Source organism: Lissotriton vulgaris, chromosome 3_1 (assembly GCF_964263255.1).
Source record: "Lissotriton vulgaris chromosome 3_1, aLisVul1.2, whole genome shotgun sequence".
In the NCBI taxonomy this organism is placed as follows: domain Eukaryota; kingdom Metazoa; phylum Chordata; class Amphibia; order Caudata; family Salamandridae; genus Lissotriton; species Lissotriton vulgaris.
In genome coordinates, this window is record NC_141689.1 from 116590152 (window position 1) to 116607603 (window position 17452).

General features: G+C 43.2%; 1 protein-coding gene across 11 annotated transcripts in view; it reads right to left on the reverse strand.

The window, feature by feature from the left end:
* Nucleotides 1-667: 667 nt before the first annotated feature.
* DCTN1 (dynactin subunit 1) overlaps nt 668-17452 on the reverse strand; it is a 624416-nt gene continuing 607631 nt past the window's right edge. For all 11 annotated transcript variants that reach the window (XM_086960179.1, XM_086960178.1, XM_086960174.1 and 8 more), the window contains 2 exons: nt 17314-17403; nt 668-2477 (listed from right to left, as the gene is read on the reverse strand). In XM_086960179.1, coding sequence (XP_086816305.1) covers nt 2340-2477; nt 17314-17403 — 228 coding nt within the window. In that variant the 3' untranslated portion in view covers nt 668-2339. The remainder of the gene's footprint in view (nt 2478-17313; nt 17404-17452) is intronic.

A 17452-nucleotide genomic window follows, 5' to 3' on the forward strand; every position in this document is an offset into this window, starting at 1 on the left:
TACCCTCACCACTGGTATAGTGTACCCAGCTAGAGGGGTGATGGCCCTATGCCAGGGAAGTGGGTTTGTAGGCATGGTACACAGAGATGTGTGTTATGTCCCCTCTTCACTTGTTCAGCACCACAACACACAGCCTGCAAAGGCAGTGTGTGAGTATAATGGCACAGGGCCTCTAAGGGTGGCACAATACGTGCTGCAGCCCTTAGAGGTCTACTCTGGTCACAGTGACCTGGGTACCTGTGGTACCATTTACCAGGGGCTGACCTGTAGCTAGAGATGCCAAATGGGTTAGTTTTGGGGAAAGAACACAGGCCCAGGTAGCCTGATTGGCAGGGACCCAGAGCACATCAAGACAAAGTGCATCTGTAGTCTTGCAAAAAGTGGGGGGGTTACTGCAACAGAAACCCACTTTCCTACACAACCACTAGCACCTCCTGGTGCACATCACTGCCCATTACACAATGACTTTCATTACAGCTCCCCTTTGGATAGAGTGCTATAGGAGACAAACCGATCTGCCAACCTTCTGCTCCTCATATTTTGAAATGCACTGTGCAAATATAAATGAATAATATCTTCAGAGGCAACAACATCTCTTACAATCAAATGTACTCAGCAATGTTCCTTTCTGTACTGAACGAAATCACACAACAAATAACTCAAGAGGTTTTGCAAAAGTAATTTATTACTGAGGGGGCAACACTTGTAATAAATTAGTATCCTGGTTTTAAATACGGATTTATCAAAAGAAGTATACTGACAGTTGCATGAACTCTCAATTTCACTAGCAGATAAAAAACAAAAACATAAATACACATATAAATACATATATGTATAATGTATATGCAAGTGTGTATACAGGTTTAAAAGCAGCTTTGTTTCAAGGCAAAAGGGCTTGTTACTGTTTTTTCTGTAACAAGTTACCACACAGTCAAACAATGTCATGTTAGAATAATGGGCCAACAAAACTGACTGAAATCCACAACATGAGGCAAGAGATAGAATATATGCGGATCACCAGATTTTGCCTTTGTTGGAATTTACGTCTCCAACTATTCACTAAGCACCTACTATTGCTTGCAAAATGAGCGGTTCTTTCAGGTCTGAGGTCGCTCCTGCTGACATTAGCAGAATCTTTGTAAATTTCAGGATGCTGGCACCTTAGTACTAATCCTCCTGCCTGGGTGAGTGTACCTGGAATTGGGATTAGTGGGTCTTTGATAGTTCCTCACAATTTCACAAATCCCTGCAACCCCCAATTAAAGATGGAAGAAAAAGGATGTTCGCAGAGTATTGGATTAGACATGAAGCAGTATAAAGGATTAGAAACGTGTCCAATGGTTGCAAAGTCTACTGAACGCAACTGAGGTGGTCAAAAGTTAGCCAACGTCACCACTGTATAAGGTCATTTTTCTTAAAATAATTAAAAAATAAATAAAGAGTTCTGCTCCAGGAAAAACATGTCATACAGCCCAAGTAGAAAAACGTTTAAGTCTAAAATAAGGCCATCTGAAAAAATGTACATACGACATGTGAATATTACCCAGAGACATTCCAAAGCCTCAAAAGAATTCAAAGTGGTACTCAATATGGCCCACTTCCTGTATTCTCTTTCAGTGTTGCTCCAGGAGGCATGCTCATTCTCACCGAAAATATGAAGGGAACTTGGTCTTCGAAGAAGGACAGAGAGTAAGTACAAGTCTCTCCTGTGTGGTGTCAATAATGCCAGAGTTAAAATGGTGAATTTTAACCGTAAAACTATAGCAAATGTATGTAAAACATTCAACTATAACAAAAAAGAAAGCTACAAGGCCCTCAATACCATGGAGTGAACTAAGAAACTTGAAGACAAGTCTACCCTAAAGGCACCAATAAGGGCATATTTCAAACTCAGAAGAAAAAGACTAGGAATCTTGGAGGCGGCAATGGGTACAAAAATTTACACTTTTAATAGTGGCTTTTTTCAGAAGATGCATGAAGTCCAGGTTTATACAACACATGAGTCTTCATTTGATAGTATAGCTACCAAGGCTTGCAGTATAGTGGTAGTATGCAAAGGATATATACAGGACATAACAGTCAATCATACCAGCAAGTGTGAAACAGGGATACAGGCAAACATTGTCAGCAACAAACCTTTGAACTTTATGTCAGCTTGAGAGAGCTAGCGTCCAATGTACGCCGGACTCTTCAGGCTCAAAATGCTTTTAACATTTTAGAAGTGATTCTTGTTTGTATCAATATTTTATTGACTTGAAATCAGGATAGTCTCTTATGATGCTCTGTCTCCTCCAATGCAAGAGATATTCATACAAGAAGATAGTGCTTGTGTTTTTCCTTTAGGAAATTAGCCGACCATGCAGCTCGAACAATTGTTCCTGAGTAAGGACTAGCCGATGAACCTGGCTCTGACCAGGCTTGCAGGGCAAAGTCACTTTTCCAATGTAAACACTGTCCTCCTCCTTTTCTTCTTTGGCCTGCAAGAAAAAGGACAATACATATTAAATTATTACATATGAAAAATGCGAGGTAAAGTTTCTTCATAAAACAAGTGGAGAATCCGTGAGTGATATATTAATATTTGAAGGCAAAATTAATTTAAAATAGTGCCAAACCATGCCAATTAAACTCATTTTTATTTTACAGAAATTGTTAGAAATGTATGTTTTCTGGAATGAATATGATAATCAACATCCTTATCAAACAGACATCCTTATCCAGTTGCTGGATTGTGTGGTGACTGAAAGATGTCTGGATGTAGAATGAATGGAGAGAAGTGGGTTGTAAGTTATTTGGCGAATGGTTGCAAGATGTTTTATTTGAATTGACGGATGAAAGTGATGTGGTGTAGAAAACAAAATTTTGAATGGTTTTAAGATTCTTTAGTAATTTTGATATCCATTAAAAATGTAATTGGGGTAAATACATTTTGATTAATTCAGACGGAAAAAGAGGTCTGAGGAACATGTTTGGTTTCAATGTGTGATCCCTGAGAATAATTTATTTTGAATAGGAATCAGTATTGTCACTTCTGCTGTTCTATGAGTAATGGTCATGGCCGCTGGGTCTGGAGTTAATACAAATTCCTCTCTGAGGTATGGGACATATAGGTCATGACCAAGAATATGGGACAGTCCTCCTCCCTTGGGCTGATCAGGAAGGGGAATATGGAGGAAATATGCCACAGGATTGGAGGGACACCCATAATGCAAAAGTAGCAGGCCCCCTGATTGGATCAGTTGTCAGAGAATGATGAGTCTGGCCTCATCAGCCAGTTGGTTGTTCAGGGCAGTTCTCTTTTCTGACAAGGGACCGTCGAGGAAGCCAAGATCCAGGTGTCCAGGCCAAAGGTTAGAGTGCTATTCTCCTTTCAGACCTGGGGATTGGGTTTAAACCTGAGGTGGTTTCTCTGTGATAGATTACCGGTGAAAGGAATATGCCAGTCTGATGGAAGGGACTGGACTGTAGCTGATCGAGCGGGTTATTGAAGCAGAGAAAAGGCTGTCGGAGGCGATTCTTTCTTTCGGAACACAAGAAGACTTCAGACATCTGCTCAAGATAAGGAAACTTGCAGCTTATCAACATTGAGAGATGGGGAAGCTCCATGTTTTCCCTTGAAGGAAAGACTGCTTCACTGCGGAGCCCTCCCTTGTGCTGTGGGAGGATGCGGGTGCTTGTTTTTTAAAAACAAATGTTATTGATTGTCACAATGTCACATGTATTAGTTAAAAACATTATTCTCATATTTCTGGCCATTTTAAGTCTTACCATATTTAATCAAGAGTATTACATTGCCGCAATGCAGGTTAATCACATTTTCGATTTGGTTTATTATCATTCACTACATTGCTGTTATTTGTAAACATCCACATTGTGAATAAGGCTAACACCACAACTAAGAACAACTGCCCTCTCTCCCCCTCACCCCCCACCCACATTCTGGCCCAACGTGTCTGCAGTCTAGTATGTTGATGGTTCGCGAACAAAGTTGCATAATATTCTGAGTTGTGCAGGTGCGTGTAAAGCCTACAGAATGTTGCAGCTGGACTTTGAATTTACTGTGTAGCTGGAGTATCAGGATGAGGATTGGGGTCTATGGCTTTAAAGCTCTCCAGCAGGATATCCCACTCCATGGATATCGGGTGTTTGCGCAGTCCCTGAGCCTCCTCCCGTCTGATAGCTTCACTTTCACCACCGCTCCATCGTACTACCTCGCTATGCCAAGTGTATTTTGCATTAGTTCTCATTGACTTCCAACTCATAGTCATGGACCGTTTCACTAGTACAAGAGCGAAGTTTCAAAATCGAAGTTGGAGTTTGAGCGCCTGTGCGTTTAAGTAGCCCTAATAGGCACTCTTCAATAGTGTTTGCAACCTGCATGTGTGGTTATCCGTATAGCGCTCTTGCGAGGGAATCAATGTTGTATATTGGAAACACGTGGTGCAGGCGGAGTGGTGTTTAATGGGACCTATGAAGAACCATGCACTGTATGAATTTAAACTTTGCATTTCGGGTCACTCGTTTAGGATGTACTAAGATACCACCCCAATCCTTATCAGACAGTTCCCGCCCTATTTCACCCAACCATTTGGTTCTCAAATCAGTAAGGGGCACTGCTGCTTGAGCTCGGATACCAACATACAGCCATCCTAGGAGGTGCTGACCTTCACCCATGTAGTATAATGAGCGGACTAACTCATGTGGCGGAGGTTCCATACGCTGAGGTGCCCAACACTTCCTTACATAGTGTGGCACCATGGCATGAGTCAAATACATGTGATTTGGTGCCCCCGTTATGCATGTGAAATTGTCATGATATAGTACAGTGTTATAGCTAAACAGAGCTCCTATTGTATCTATTCCTACATAAGCCCAGGCCTGTAGCCTACGCTTTGTGTGTCTCCCACCAGGTATTGGAATCCCCAGTAGTGGAATATTTCCAACATACGGGATGGAGCAGGATGTATATTACAGTGCTTTCCTCCAGCACTGCATGGCTGTTTTGAGCAATGGTGATGCAGATGGGGAGATGTTGCTCTTCTGCAGCATGTCCTGTATTGTGTACCCTAGTAGTATGCTTTAGAATCTGCGTCCTCCCCCCCTGCGTCCGTCTCCCCCTCCCCCCGCAGGATATCAGAATGCTTTACAAAAGGAAGGCCTGCAGGTATTAGAACTATAAATGCAAACCATTTGAACCCTAAATCTCTTTCCATGCCCCAGGACTCGCATAGTCCCCAGTTTTATCCTTGCTTGTCCTGCACTGCTATCAAGTAGCATCGTCCTGTGGGTGCCCTACTAATAGAAAATCTAGACTGTGACAAGTGGGCTCTGGGCTCCCACCTCTTTTGAGTCACCTGAGTGTTTCAGGGTGGACTGGCACTCACTCTCCTACAACAAGCCCGGTTGGTTGTTTCAGGCTGTTCAGTCAGTCCTATCCAGACCCCTGCCGCTGCCCAGAGTTGTGTCTTTGCCAAGGAAAGGTGGGCACTTCTGTTGCTTTGCGTGGTGGGACAGAGGGTGGATGATGAACATTTGGCTTCATATCAACTGCTGAATCCCTAACAATATATTACAAGTATTGGTACCATTGCTCTAGCTTTGAAGAGTAACCCTGTGCAATATGGTCTGTTCAATGCAATGTTAACTGTTTTTATAGTGCTCAGCGTCTAGGCGATATATTACTGTTTGGGGTCAGAACCTCCAGAGAGTTGTAGAGGCTTCTGATTTTCACTGTGCATCTTAAGTCTTCTGCGTAGTATTTTTGTGTTTTAAAGTACTTCTCTTTTATAAAGAGAAGCACTGATTGGACATGGATTACATTAGATGGTATTAGGGTGTAGACTATTCTGAATGTCTAACCCCCCCTCACCTTCTTGAGTAAGCCTTGAATTGCTCTGTCCCGCTACCTAGAGAGAGTCAAGTGCTGGAGAGGAGCACTTGGATATCGAATTTGGTGTCAAATAGTAGTGTGGCCCAGGACACCAGCAGTGAACAGCTCCAATTGATGAAACTGAAGCCCAGTAACCCCCAACTGCCTTGATGCCCTAGAAACCCAGTGGTCACACAATCCCTTTCTAGAATTCAAGTGCCGGACACAGACTTAAAACAGCAAGTTACTTGCCTGTTACACACACTGTAATGTGCGGGTATCTTTCTCACATTCAAACACTTCTATTACTGAAGCTTCCAGCAGAGCGTGACATATGAATCAGTTGTCAGTATTCAAGTTCCTTGCTGCCACAGTCCCATAATGCAGCATTTCAATCAGGTAACGCTCTTTCTAGTTGAGACTCCATCAGATTTCACACTTTTGACTATTCCCCAAGTGTCAGTTTGGGTTTTGAAATTCTCGTTCCTGAGGAAGTTGTTGAGAAGGCGCAGGTCTAGAATAGGCTGCACACCTACGTCCCTCTTGAACGCCAGAAAGCAGCAAGAAGAACAACATTGTTCTACTTTTGGCGCTGGCACCTTCACATTTTTTACAGACAAATCACAGCCCCAATGACAACAAATGGACCATCATCGAGCAACTTAAACAAGGAACAGAAGGTAGCCTTTTTGAGAAGGAGCAGCGGTGGATTTACAGTCTTTCCACCCATGTTACCGGGTTAAATGATGCTATTCCATGGGGCTCGGTTAGGAGACGCCGAGTTTCTCAATGTGGTACTCTATATTTATTTCACTTCCCCTCTTTTTTCCGTTTAAGTGGGGAATGATATTCGTATCATTCCTTCAATGTACACTAAAGTTCTATAGCGCCAGGATGCTCCTTTCGGAGCGATAGTTGCGCTTTATAAATGCCACATACAAAATACAAATATTATTTATTATCAAGAATATTCCTTTTTGATGATTTAAGATGCTTTTTGTCTTCTAGCACTGTTTAGGCGGTTGGTTTCGCCGGTTGGATAATATGATTTTCCTCCGGTTTCTAAGGCATTTGACCTTGGCTAAATACACCCGTTTGTAAGGTACAAGCAAATGCACTCGTGTGAGGGACTTGTGTGTTAATAAAGTTTGTATACAGAGAAAAGTAAGGAGATCTCTTTCTATAAACTTACGAACAGCAGTTAATATCAATTCTGATTTTGGACTGAGCATGAGATTTTAGCTTCTTCCTGATAAATTCTTGAATGATTAAGAATTGCTGTCTTTTAAAGCATGTTTCTTACATAGGTAAACTACGGAGCGTCAAGTACCAAACGAGCTCGGAGGTGCGTGGCCCTTTCGTTTTTGGTCACATGGTGCACAATGACGCGTTAGAAAAACACTCCCCGTCCCCCACCTCAGTATTGTGCGGGCCGTGGATGTGACCGCTGTAGATTTCTCAGCGGGTAGTCGCCTGGATAACAGTAAGTGGCACCCCCAAGCTGCATCCCGTTAGTTGCATATTTAGCATAAACGATGTATGATTCAAAACGGGAATGTAACTTTATTGAGCAGTTGACGCTCGGGTGATGACGGCATGTCTTTGTTTTATTTCTGATTTGTGATGCACAGAAACTCCGGGCGTGAAGCTTTGCCCTGCCACGAGCCCAGGTTGAAATTTCAACTTACATAGACAGTGAGTTCCTGCTTCATTTTAATAGTTAATATTCCATGGTATTAGGTGTGGGTTACTACTTGTGGGCACTTACAATTTTGAACTTCTGTATGTCGGACACCAGAGCGGGCGACGGTCTCAACACAGAAGAATAATAATGGTAGAGCGCTTAATATAGACAGCCTTACGAATAATGGAACACCCGGTGGACTAACAAAGATAACCGTATTACACAGTCCTCAATATGCTGTGTGTTCGTTGGTGCCATACATGATTAAAAAAAATTGAGGGTTGTAAATAGGTATGTTCACTGGACGGTTATGGTTCTCTTGGTGGAATCTGTCTCTGGACACTATTACCAAGTCTTTTCGTGAAATAATCGACTGGTAGCATAACATTTACACACTCTGTTTTTGAATTTGTTGTGCGTAGTAGTTTCACATGTTAACTACGATAACTGTCATGTTGGAATAACTTTCTATTTTTCAGATTGAAGACCCCTATAAATCATGGAGTGTCTCCACGGGAATTCCGTGAGTTTGTATGTATAGATTGCCTATCTCCACAGAGTGTTTGCGCCTTAGGGTGCGCATACCAGAGTGGCATAGTTTATGGTCCTGATGAATGCTGAGCGCAATGAGCTCATGAGAGCAGAAACATGTTGACCACGATGTTCACATGGGACACTATCGTTCAAATTGACTCAACCATTAGTTGTCCGTTTTCACTTTGTTTTTATCGAAGGTGAACTGTCCCTTTATTAAAAATGTATTCAGGGAACAGCTATATCTTCTTTTAAATCACTATTTTCACATATGGGCACTAACTCACCAGCCTTTTAAAAAAAGAACCCAATGATGAAGCTAGTCACCGACTTTGTTGGTGCATGAGGGTTCATCTCCACAGTGTCTCTGACTACTTTTTCCAGTCTTTTCATTTGGTTGTGGGTTATAAGGTAACAAACTTTCACCCAGGTCAATGGTATACCTGGTTGCTCTTCTGTTTGAAATATGCAGAACTTCAGACAGGGAGACTGCAGGACTAAAACTCTGGTTGTGTCGGAACCAACTGCAGGATTGGCTCCGATGACGGCACACTTTGGGAGAGAAATCGATAAAGGTGCCGCCAGCCATATGCTTTCTCAGGCAAGTGGTGCATGGGAGGAGAATCCGTCTTCAATTTCTTGTGTTTCTAATGCTTCCTGAGGTCTTAGAGCATGACAAAAAAGACATCTGGAGCAGGTCCGTCGAATCAGGGAACGGATTAGAGATCGAACCTTGGATGCAGAGTGTGGCTTGGAATGGTCCCGGAGAGGAGTCTTATACTTGGCGACGGAAAGTTCCCCCTTGGGTTCCCTGATGGCCTTTGGTTTATTGGCACGCATTCGCCGACTGCCTAGGAGTCGCCTCGACCATAGGCACACTTGATTGGGATCAGTCATTGACATTTGTTTGCAACGTTCACGTCAGGGCTTAAAACTTGTCATTTTTGGGGGTTAAATCCCTTGTACTCTGAAGAAAATCTGTTGAGAACATTAAGGCAGATCTCTCGAAGAGGCAAGTAGGGAGCTTTGGATCCGCATCTGATTGCGCAGAAGGAAAGCAACAGATGTCAGCGTGTGGGAGTGGTGCCTATATAGGCCCCACACGTCCTATTAGAATTGGAAAAGCATCAGTGTGTAGCCGCATGGCACCGCCTTCCGGCATGCTGAGGTACTGCATAAAAGTTTCTGGATCCAGGTTGACGCCCTGGGGAATATTCAAAAGGTGAGGAATTGGTGACTACAAGTGTTTATCAGAAACAAATATTCAAGGCTTTGCGGTAATTTCCTCATTGTCTCAAGTTTTAGCTATAATTAGTTTTTTCCTGGAAGCTCCTATATCCCTATTTTTGTTGTTCCATGTGCTTTTCTTTCCCTAGAAGTACTTTTCGTTTGCCTCGAATCCTGATAAGTTTAGACACAATAGATTTATTATTCGAGATTCCTAGCACGTGTAAGCACATGGGTCTGGTGCCTGTGGAGTATTCTAAAGGGAGGAATCCGAGGTCTGATAGACCACCACCAGAAAAAGCAATACCAATGGTAAGTAGCTTGTTTTCCTACAGCAGCTGGCTAGCCCTATGTTAATTAACAGCCAGTGCTATGCCTGTCTCTTGTTTGGACTAAAATGGTAGGTAGGTATAATGTGCACATTGAAAGTGGCAAGCAAGAGTGGTTTACTGGGAAATAGCCGACGGTCTTACTATCTAGTTTGCTGTGAAATAGCTTATGGTCATCCTATCCAGTTAGCGCAAATCAGCAATCACTCTTTGCCTTTTTATCCTGTAAGTTGGAGAATGAGTAGCAGCAGTGACATCAAGTGAAGGCCTGGACAATTGGGAGCAAGGATGTTACATCTTGCAACGGCATTCTCTTGCATGCTTATTTTTCAGCAACTGACTGGCTCATCAACGTTAAAAATCTTAGGAATGAGAATCGCCCACCATAAGAAATTGGTCTGAACAGCTTAGCCCGACGTAAGCTTCCCGGGCTGCCTACAACACCCTTATTCTTCTTTTTAAGTGCCTGCTGTTACTTGCAAAAGAATACTTGGCAGAATACCTACAATTATTTTCATGTGCAACTGTCTATTTACCTCACATTCCATAGGTAGCTTCATAGAATAGAATTTCTAATATAGGGGCTAATGTCAGATTGGTCCAACTTTTAAGTGCCATAAAAATAGATATTAACCAGCTTGATGTTGACCATTTTCTCAGCCACTGCATGATGCAGGGATGAGTCAGCCCTCTCTGGGTTTGAACCAGCGATTTTATTTTTCACACAGATCCCTCCTGCTGACCTATTTTATGCTTTGTCTTAAAAGGCAAGAAAAGACCATATATCACAAAATACATAAGGGGGGCAGCTTTGGAGTCAGTGCATTATCTGTAATAGGGCACATTGTCCCTGTTTGTCCCTGGCACAACTAGTTAATGGTGTGCTGGGGGCACAAACTTGAACACTGCACCCTATGTAACATACAGTCGTAGGTACAACTTCTTCTAAGCCATTATTGCCATTCAACAAGGCTCTTACAAACATTCATTTGGCCATGTGTTCCAAGCCGTGCTCTGGCCCTCTGGTGAGTCGGTATGCTGCTAGGGAACATAGGCCAGTGATGCTAATTATATGACAAGGCAGCCTATGCCTTGAAAGCCTTGTGGCACATGCATGGACTAGTAAAGTCACCCGTACTGGCTTTCTAGTCAATCCTCCAGATAAGAGAGTTGAAACACATTGATGCCAGTCTGGCCTTAACATCCTTAAATGTGGTGTGACTTGAGCAGGTAGAACCCTGCTCAACGGGATAAGGCCAGGGAAATCTTGCCAGGGAGGTTCACATAAAGATGCATATCATTTGATGTTATCGTCCCTGGGCTCATTTGCATGTGCCCCTATCCTCGTCATTTTTGCTAGATCTCCACATTCGCTCCAGTTTGCAGTGGTGCTTCATTGTCACAGTTCTTCCGTGTACCAGCTGACGTGTGGCCCGGATCGGTCGATGGGTTTTAAGTGCAGTAGTCCTCGAATTAATTATTGTCGAATTAGGCAAAGATAGAGCCGGTTCCGAGTGAGGAGACTGGAGGGGATACATAGCTTTTGATGTGGAACTACTGAGAGCTCTAACAGGGTGGAGTACCACCGTTGATAAGCCCAAGGGAGCTACCAAAATCAGCGTGAGTGACGTTTGCCTTAGTTTCCGAACCAGAAACTGAAGAAGTGTGAAAGGTGGAAAGACGTAGGCAAATATCCCAGACCAACTAATCCATAGAGCATTGCTTTTGGAGAGAGGGTGTGGGAACCTGAATGCGAAGTTTGGGCATTGTGCGTTGTACTGTGGCGAACAGATCTATTTGTGGGCATTCCAAGAGTAAAAGTATGGAAGCAGAACTTGGGGATGAAGTTCCAACTCTTATTTGCTGTCTCCTCCTGCTGAGGAGGTAGGCAATATACTTGTTCACTCCGGGAGGTGTTCTGCCAGAAGGTGAATCTTGTGATGGATTGTCCATCTCCAAATTGTCTGAGACAGACATGACAGATGAAGAGTGTGCCTCTCCCTTATTTTTGTACATAGTACATTGCTGTCATGATGTCTGTGCGGACAAAGACAACTTTGCCTGTGATATGAGATATGAGGTTGAAAACGTTTCAGCTCTAGAAACACTGCTCGAAGCTTTAGATAGCTGATGTGGAGCTGTTGAGTTTGTTGTTCCAGAGACCTTGGATTGTGTAATGCTGGAGATGTGCAACCCAACGGGTGAGAGATGTGTCTGCCGTTACCATGGCTTGTGAAACAGGGTGGATGAAAGGCCACCCTTTTGATACATTTTGTGTTCCACCACTGCAGAGAGCAATGGGTGCGGCTGTCTACCAACACTAGATCTGTTAAATGACCCTGTGACTGATTCCACTGACGTGCTAAACATTCTTGTGATGGACGCATGAGTAGTATTGCATGAGCCATCATTTCCAGTAGGTGCATGAAAGTCCTTGCTGGCAATGTTTGGTTGGTTGGTTGGTTTGAAACTGCAGCAAGAGTTTGAATATTGGAAATGTTGGCTGCATTGGGGGAGGCTAGAGCCGTGTGAGTGTTCAGAGTGGCTCCTAGATAACATTGTATCTGTAAAGACTGTAGGTGAGACTTTTGAATGTTGACCATGGAACCCAGTTGGTGAAGTAGGTCTAGTGTGGTCCGAGTGTTTTGACAACACTTTTGGTGTGTGCTGGCTTTGATGAGCCAGTCATCTAGGTAGGGGAAGACATGAATATATTGTCTTCTGAGATGAGCTGCTACTACTGCTAGGCATTTTGTAAATACCCTGGGAGCAGTAGCCACTCCAAATGGAAATACTTTGAACTGATCGTGTTCGCCTGCAATCACAAATCTGAGATCTTTGCCATGAGCTGAAATGGAAATGTGAAATGTGAAAATCTGCATCTTTAAGTCCAGTGTGGACAAAGAGGAAGGACCTGTTGGAGTTACCATATGGAAATGTTCTGACATTATGTAGTGGTTTAATTCTCTGAGACCCAAAATTTGTCTAAAGGAACAGTCCTTTTTGGGAATTAGAAAATAAAGAGAGTAAACCCCTGAACCTTGGTACCGAAACGGAACTGGTTCTATGGCTCCCTTCTGTAAGAGAAATTACACCTCTTTTTTGAGTAACTGCAACTAGTCTGACAATGTGTGAATGTGAGGTGGAATGTTTGGTGGATTGGAGTGGAGGTCCAGGCAATAACCATGTTGGATAAGGTCTAGTATCCATTTCTCGGTTGTTATAGATTGCCAAATGGGGAGAAACTATTAAAGTCTTCCACCGACAGGTGTTGAGTGATTAAGAGGCAGTGTAGGCAAATCACTGTTTGTTAGGGGAAGGTGTGTTACGTAGTGTGGCGCCTTTACACCTGGCTTTGGATTTATTTCCTCTATATCCTCCTCTGTAGAAACCTCTAGAGGAAAAGGATTGGTTGTTTCCCATCTAAGAGGAAGCATTTGGGTCTTAGGATGTTGTTTTGGACCCTGCTCTGTAAAAGGTGCCTCTATAGAATAGGGACTTGAGCGCTCCAATGACTTTTGCGACTTCAGTGTTATTTTTTATCTTTTCTAAGGATTGGTCAACTACAGGACAAAATAGGTGTTCTTTGTCAAAGGGAGTATTCAAAATGACCAGTTGAACCTCAGGCTTAAACCACGAGATCCTAAGCCAAGCATGCCTTCCATGGAGAATGCTGGTATTGATCTCCCTAGCTGCGATGTTAGCTGAGTCTCAAGCACATCTTATTGAGGAGTTAGAGATGAATTCCCCCTCTTAAACTAACTGATGTTCCTTAGTTTTGTGTTGGTCTGGGAGATATTGAAGCAGTTGCTCAATCTCATCCCAATGTGCCCTGTCGTACCTAGCTAGTAGGCTTTGTGTGTTTGCGATGCACCAGTGGTTAGTGGCTTGAACAGCTATTCGTTTTCCAGAGGCATATATACGTTTGGATTCTTTACCTGGGGGAGGTGCATCCCCAGAGGGTTTCGAGTTAGCTCTTTTGCGAGCGTCAGACACTACTAGGGAGTCAAGAGGTAACTTACCTTTAATAAACACAGGGTCTGATGGTGAGGGTTTAGATTTTTTATCTACCCTTGGAGTAAAAATACGTGCTCCGACAGGGTCTTTAAAGAAAACAGCTGCATGTCTCATCATGCCTTTAAAGCATAGGCAAAGTCTGACTTGACCTATGTGTGGACTCAAGTGTTTCAAATAGAAAATCCTCTTCTAATGTTTCTCTATGTAATGGTACCCCATGAGACTGCTGCTCTGGCAATGAGCTGTTAAGCCAAATTATCATCTGGTGGTGATGGTTTTGCAGGAGAAAGGTCTGGATCATTGTCTACTTGAGGGTCGATGGTATAATCATTCAATAGGTCTGCAGGCAAATGAGTATCACCACCCTGATCCACATTTAGATCTGTATGTGGAGATCCCTGAGGTGTTGTGTAATGGATCTTCAATTATTAATTGTGGAGAAAATGGTAGAGGTGGAGAGGGTTGTGGGGCAGGACAAACAGGGGGAGCAGCCATGTCCTCCTTCTTTAAGGGAATCTTATCAGAAGTGTCCTTTAAAGGAAGCTTGTGTTTTGCTGTATTTTTAGCCAAAATGTGTCAAGTATCAGGATTAATATAAACTTTCTATTGTTAGGGATCCAATTTGGCCTTAAGAACGTCTAAAATTGGTTCTGGAGGCTCTAGAACATAGTCCTTAAATTTTGGCATTGAAATCGACTTGTCTTTAAAATGTTTAAGGTCCGAAGTGTGTTTGTGTTTCGAAGCGGAGGCTTTCAGCTCCAAAGCATGTTTGTGTTTGGAAGCGGAGGTTTTCGGCTCCAAAGCAGGTTTGTGTTTGGAAGCGGAGGTTTTCGGCTCCAAAGCAGGTTTGTGTTTGGAAGCGGAGGTTTTCGGCTCCAAAGCATGTTTGTGTTTGGAAGCGGAGGTTATCGGCTCCAAAGCATGTTTGTGTTTGGAAGCGGAGGTTTTCGGCTCCAACCCAGATTTGTTCTTGAAGCCTGATTTCAGATCCAAAAGTAATTTTGTCTGACTGTGTCCCGAGCCGGAAGGCTTGACGGTTTGTGTTGATGGTGAGCTGAGAGGCGGGGCATCAGAAACATTGTCTCTGTGCCGACCTTGGGCAGGAGACAGAGGTGGTGCCGTAGCCTTATGAATTTTAGAAGAGGACCTAGGGGGCAAGGAGTCTTCGGTACTTACAGCACCCTGTCCCGGAGGCCCATCTCTGGACTCCAGATCAATCTCGGAAACAGAATCTGGAACGGAGAGGGTTTCTTCTTCTGCCGCGGATGCTTCAATCTCTTCTTGGTTGGATTCTTCCCCAAAGATGTCCGGAGTGTGTTGGATGCTTTGGCGCTGCATCTCATTGTCGAGCTCTTCGATCGCGTAGTCTTCTTGGACCTAAACGACTTACAAGCATTGCAGGATTCCTCCTTCTGCTCCGGAGAGAGGCACACATTACAAACTTGATGTAGGCTGGTGCGAGGCTATTTGGTGTGGCACCCAGGACAGAATTGGAATGGAGTCCGTTACATCGGCAGAAGGCTGGCCTGAGGCGGCAAGGCCCGACGGCTGCTCACAAGGTTTTTGATTGAAAATGATCGATCTGATGCACTGAGAACAGGGAAACACGTACAGAAACAATACCATGGAGGGTAAAGTGGATTGCATACTGAGGGAACCCGAAGAACGGTTTCAAACCGGAGCGCACCAATTCATGTCCGAACCCAATGGCGGAAAAAAACAATCTAACAATGGAGTCAATGCCCATGCGCACTATCACTGAAAGGAGGAGTCGCCTTACCTCGTGACTGGAAAGACTGCTTCGAAGAAAAAACATGCAAACTTCCGTACCCAACACTAAATGGCTGAAGTATGCAAGGTATGTGTATCTACAGCACACATGCCTCAAACATGTAAGTTTTGCAGTGGTTTGACATACAGTCTGAATATTGTGTAAAAATGAAGTTCTAAGGTATAGTTTTGCCCAACTTCAGATGGCAGGAATATGAAGAGCATGTGAATCTACAGCTCAACAGGCTACAGACAGATGGTTACAGGTGAACATTTTGTGTACTGGTGGATAGACATAGCTGTCAGCTCAAGTACCTGTTTAAGGGCTCCAGAGACAGACTGCAGAAGGTAAGTGTCAGTATAGAAATGTGGGTCAATCAGGAGCAGGACATTGGGACTTGGGTTAGAAATTAGATCACATTTTTCCGCCAGTTGATGTCAATTGGTTAAAAACAAGGCAAATCATCTCAGGGCTTAGTTGTGAAAGTCCATGCAGTGTACTGGTATATGCAACAGCCTATCCTGGTCAACTAAATCAGAGCCTTCCGAGAGGTTGAGAAGGAGCAGACAGGCCTCCCTTTTGTCCAGGTTGCAATGTAGATAATCCATCAGTATTGTAGGATTCCTTTAGTACTTATTACGGACTAGATCCCAGTAAGAGTTTGGTGACTGTGGTAAGAAATTGGTTGGAGGCACTTAGGATTTCACATTAACAAGGAAGATTGGAAATAGGCTTGACGTTCAAGACATGTTTCACTCAAGGTTAGATAGTTCCAGGGTTGGGATACTCTGCTCAAAGCAGATGACGGAGGGGCCTGTGTGACAATGAGCACCATATTTGTTTGAAGAGAAGCAATTGATTTAATGGAGGATATCCTGGTAGCTGTTGGTGACGTTAGCCTACGTCAAAAACATGTCCCACGAGTTGCTCAGATAGTAGAGGTGCCTTCTGTGTGGAGTTTAGCGCAAAGTTGTCTCCTGTAAGGTTGATAGCATTAGAGTGCTTCATACCACCCAAAATCACCTGTTTTAGAGAGACAACCTGCTCAGCAGAGAGGCGCTGTACAACCTTTTCCACCAATGGCTGCCATGAGCACTGATATCCCGTAAAGGTTCTGCAGCATCATAGACCTCCGGGCCACCAAGACAACCTTTCTCTTGGACGCCCTGTCTGGTAGTAAAGCCAAGAAAGCAATCATTCATTCTCTAGAACTGATGTATGCATCAAAAAACAGTCAGTCAGTGACTAAAAGGCTACATGATTTTTAAAATACAAAAATGGAAATTCATATATAAAGTGACTTTATAGAGGATGGCAAACATCTTGTCACAAACATACAATCATATGCGCCCTAGGTCACTATACCTAAGAAAAAAGATCCACACTGGATAGAGCTCTTCAGTACAAAGGTATTCACAACATATAATCATCGGGAGCTGTGGCTGGCATTCATTGCCTCATTCACAACACTGTCTTATTAGGTACCTGGCCTCACTCAAGGTAGTAAAGTGAACAAAGCAACATAATTTATGGGTATATACCTCAGATCAACAATATGATTACAATTGTCGATTTGTGGAGGAACATAAGGATTATAAAAAACATTGTCAAACCCCACATTTCTAGATCGAAACGCGTGTAAGCTTTCTGATCACTATTCTGTAGAATTAGAGTCTACATCTGTACAACAGAAATAAGGGATTTTATTGTACTGGACTTGCATAGCGGTGGCGGTGAACAGATCATCTTGTAAGATTAGCAACATAGTTAGATTTACATGGTCATCAAAATTCATGATGGCAGGCTCCACATAATTCTTCAGATCCAGAAATCTTTTTCCAGAAACATCTTGGTATATCATTTAACAGATCATTTGCTTTACCTTGATGAAGGATGATGAAGGGAAAGTGGCAAAATCAGTGTGAACACTGGCACCAGGACAGTGTGATACGGTCTCCTTTATTACGTCATCCTGCAAATGCAAAAAGAAAAATAGTCACCAAATTCAATATAAATAGAGG